Source organism: Mandrillus leucophaeus, unplaced genomic scaffold (assembly GCF_000951045.1).
Source record: "Mandrillus leucophaeus isolate KB7577 unplaced genomic scaffold, Mleu.le_1.0 Scaffold1836, whole genome shotgun sequence".
NCBI lineage: Eukaryota > Metazoa > Chordata > Mammalia > Primates > Cercopithecidae > Mandrillus > Mandrillus leucophaeus.
This window is the reverse complement of record NW_012101850.1, coordinates 128,455-132,078: the sequence shown is the minus strand read 5'-3', so window position 1 is coordinate 132,078 and position 3,624 is coordinate 128,455. Positions and strand designations below refer to the sequence as shown.

The window sequence follows — 3,624 nt, the reverse complement described above, 5'->3', positions numbered from 1 at the left end:
TTGAGGAGGATACCCCAAATAAAGGCAAAGCAGAGTAACTGTGTAGCTATAGACTTCAAAGAACAAAATGGGGTCAGTTAGGAAACCAATTTGAGATTAGAAAGATTTCACTGAGATTACTGTAGCAGGGTTTAATTAATTGAATTTGTGGATTTCTGAATTAAAATTGTAATCACATTTCAAGTCATATTAGAGCATTTAACTGGAAGCTTGTATTTCTTAACACAGTCATATTCTATAAGTGTTAAGGCTCAGCACCTATCAATGTTCTCCTCTGATGCCTGTGCTGAGATAATAGAGTAAGAAAAGAAATTCTCCCTTGCACTCAAATATTGAATGTCAACTTGACTGGATTGAAGGATGCAAAGTCTTGTCCCTGGGTGTGTCTGTGAGGGTGCTGCCAAAGGAGATTAACACTAGTCAGTGGACTGGGAGAGGCAGACCCAGCCTCAGCCTGGGTGGGTACCGTCGAATCAGCTGCTAATGTGATTAGAATAAAGTAGGCAGGAGAAGCTGAAAAGAGCAGACCTACTGAGTCTTCCGGCCTTCATCTTTTGCCTATGCTGGATGCTCCCTGCCCTCAAACATCAGACTCCAAGTTCTTCAGCTTTGGACTCTTGAACTCACACCAGTGGTTTGCCAGGGACTCTCAGGCCTTTGGCCACAGACTGAAGACTGCACTGTACTGTTGGGGTTTTGGGACTCGGACTGGCTTCCCTGCTCCTAAGTTTGCAGATGGCCTATTGTTGGACTTCACCTTGTGATCGTGTGAGTCAATTCTCCTAATGAACTCCCCTTCATATATACATCTATCCTACTGTTTCTGTCCCTTTAGAGAAACCTGACTAATACAAATTCCCCACCTCAATATGTTTCTGACACTGACGTGATTGATCCTAGATTGAAGAGCTTTTCAGTAACATGAAACTTACATTACAATTTAATATTAAAAGAAACATATATTTAAAACCTCTCTCTGGCTAGGCATGGTGGCTCACACCTGTAATCCCAGCTCTTTGGGAGGCCGAGGTGGCGAGTTACCTGAGGTCCGGGGTTCGAGACCAGCCTGACCAACATGGTGAAGTGCTGTCTCTACTAAAAATGCAAAAAATTAGCTGGGTGTGGTGGTGGGTGCCTGTAATCCCAACTATTTGGAAGGCTGAGGCAGGAGAATCGCTTGAACCCAGGACACAGAGGGAAGCAAGTCTGAGCCCCAAAACCCCAACAGTAGGGAAGCCGACAGTGCAGCCTTCAGTCTGTGGCCGAAGGCCTGAGAGTCCCTGGCAAACCACTGGTGTAAGTTCAAGAGTCCAAAAGCTGAAAAATTTGGAGTCTGATGTTCGAGGGCGGGAAGCATCCAGCACGGAAGAAAGACATAGGCCGGAAGACTCAGCAAGTCTACTCTTTCAGCTTCTCCTGGAGAAAGCCAAGGTAGCACCACTGCACCCCACCCTGGGCAACAAGAGTGAAACTGTCTCCAAAAACAAACAAACAAACAAACAAACAAAAACCTCTCTCTGTGAGAATCACTTTAACAAGTAAGGTATTCCATGACTTCATGTGCAGGTAGCATAATCATGTGATGATTTATTTATATTCTGGGAAAATATTTATTTTCAAATATTCATAGGCAAAGAAAGGAATAGGTTTGAGGAAAGCTGACCTCAAACCATTTGAAAACTTGTTTGAAATCGGAGGGATCAGGGCGACATCCTCACACTCATGAGCGGGGAATGACACAGAGTTTGAAACGTGGTGGGATGCAGTTAAACCCAATGTTTCCAGGACTGAGGTCGATATCCTTTCTGTCAACGAGAGGCTTCAAATTAAAATGCTGCAAAATGGCAGAAAACAATAGAAACAACTCCATGCGAGCTAGGCCTTCTCCAACACACACTCGTTTTCCTAGAAGTAACAATGGTATTGATGAGACACTGAGGGAGTTTCAGAGACACGACGCTGTCAACAGTGAGACTAGGGGAAGCGGGGAGGAGGAGGCTGTGGGCAAACGGCCATGACAAGGCAGGACTCACTCCTCTCTGTCTATTAAAAGAAGCACAGAATGTACTTGAGTGGAAGAATACCAGCGACACTGACTAATTCAGGGACCAGCCTTCATCAACCTCAATTATCCAGAGCTCAACTACAAAAGCCGGTGTTAAGTTGGGAAGACAGTGTCTGCCCAGTAAAGAAGCCACCCCCAGTGCTCACCAGTGATGCCTACAGGAGGGAAGTAGGGCCCTGTTAGAAGCTGGGGCTCCAGCATTGGGTGTGAAAAGCATGGAGTTGGTTGTGTGATCTTCCCACAACAATCCCTAAGATGAGGCCCTGGGAAGGAGGACAAGTGCCTCAAAGAGAGTCACTGAGTCACATCCCAGGAAGGCTTTGATGCTTCCTGTGATGATTCTAGGTAACCAAAGCTTAGGTTTTGTTTAGTAGCTCTGGTTTACAATTAGGGAGAATTGGGTAATATGGCTTTGAGAGCTTTTCACTAAGTCTTGTTAAAATAGAAACAGAATTTAGCAATGAATGATGTAAAATAATCTAGTCTTTGGGGAAAAAATCCACCTACAACACTTCATTCCCAGGATTGCTGCTGAAAGATGTTATGTAACTTCCCTGAACAGGGAAGAGTACATGTGGGTCATGTTGTCAATAGAAACAGGACACACAGTGAGGTTCGGGGTGTCAGTGGGTGCCTGGGACGAGGGCAGAGCACACGTGGAGTGGACATGAGGAGTGTGGGCTGCTCCTCTAGGGAAGGTGCTGCCTCTGATCGTTCTCACCTGCGGAAAATGGCTTGAAATAGTCACTGTACTTGAACTTCCCATTTTCATCCAGGAAGTGTTCTGGCTTAAACTTTTCTGGATCAGGAAATTCTTGGTTGTCATACAAAACAGAGTCCAGAGTTGGCACTATGACCGTGCCCTGGAAGAAACAAAGACTTGTCTCAGTGAGTCATGTTAACAAAATGTGGGCTTTCACCTGGAAACTCCCAGTGAAGAATGTTGTTTTGAATATTATGCTATAGAAGATAGTATATTTCCAACTGAGGGAGTTGCTTAGTGAAGGATTAGATAGAAAGCAGTCAGGGGTCAGGTCTAAATGAAGATGAAAGCCCTAATCTTCTCATAGGATTAACCCCAAGGCTGGTTGTGATTGTTCCTGGCATTAGAATTCACTACAGTCCCAGGCATTAACTGCTGAGGCACTTTTCCAGATTTCCTCCACCTTTCTGGTCACCAGGCCAATCTGAGCACTCCTGGGGAAGCAGCACTCCACAGGGTGGGAGTGGGGGGCAGCCTCTCCACTCGGTGACCCCTGCCAAAGGGAAGGGTCTTGGGGCCCCCATCCTGCTCCCTGGCATGAAGGCGATTAGCTGATAGGATGGTGTTCATGCTGTGTGCTCCAGGCTCACGCTGGACCTTGGGGATGATGTATCCTCTGAAAATGGTGTCTCGGGTTGCTTCATGGGGCAGGTTGGAGGGCACAAGGGTGATGAACCGCTGAATCTCATGCACCACAGCATCCATGTAGGGCATCTCTTGCCTATCCTTGATGGCGGGGATTCGGCTTGGCCCAATCACCCTGTCAATTTCTTCATGGAGCTTCTCTGCCAGGATA

At 46.2% G+C, this 3,624-nt stretch overlaps 1 protein-coding gene across 1 annotated transcript in view; it reads right to left on the bottom strand.

The window, feature by feature from the left end:
* Positions 1–1,571: 1,571 nt before the first annotated feature.
* LOC105538035 (cytochrome P450 2E1) overlaps positions 1,572–3,624 on the bottom strand; it is a 15,668-nt gene continuing 13,615 nt past the window's right edge. The window contains exons 8-10 of the mRNA XM_011977764.1: positions 3,426–3,613; positions 2,787–2,928; positions 1,572–1,905 (exon numbers count right to left, since the gene is read on the bottom strand). Coding sequence (XP_011833154.1) covers positions 1,721–1,905; positions 2,787–2,928; positions 3,426–3,613 — 515 coding nt within the window. The 3' untranslated portion in view covers positions 1,572–1,720. The remainder of the gene's footprint in view (positions 1,906–2,786; positions 2,929–3,425; positions 3,614–3,624) is intronic.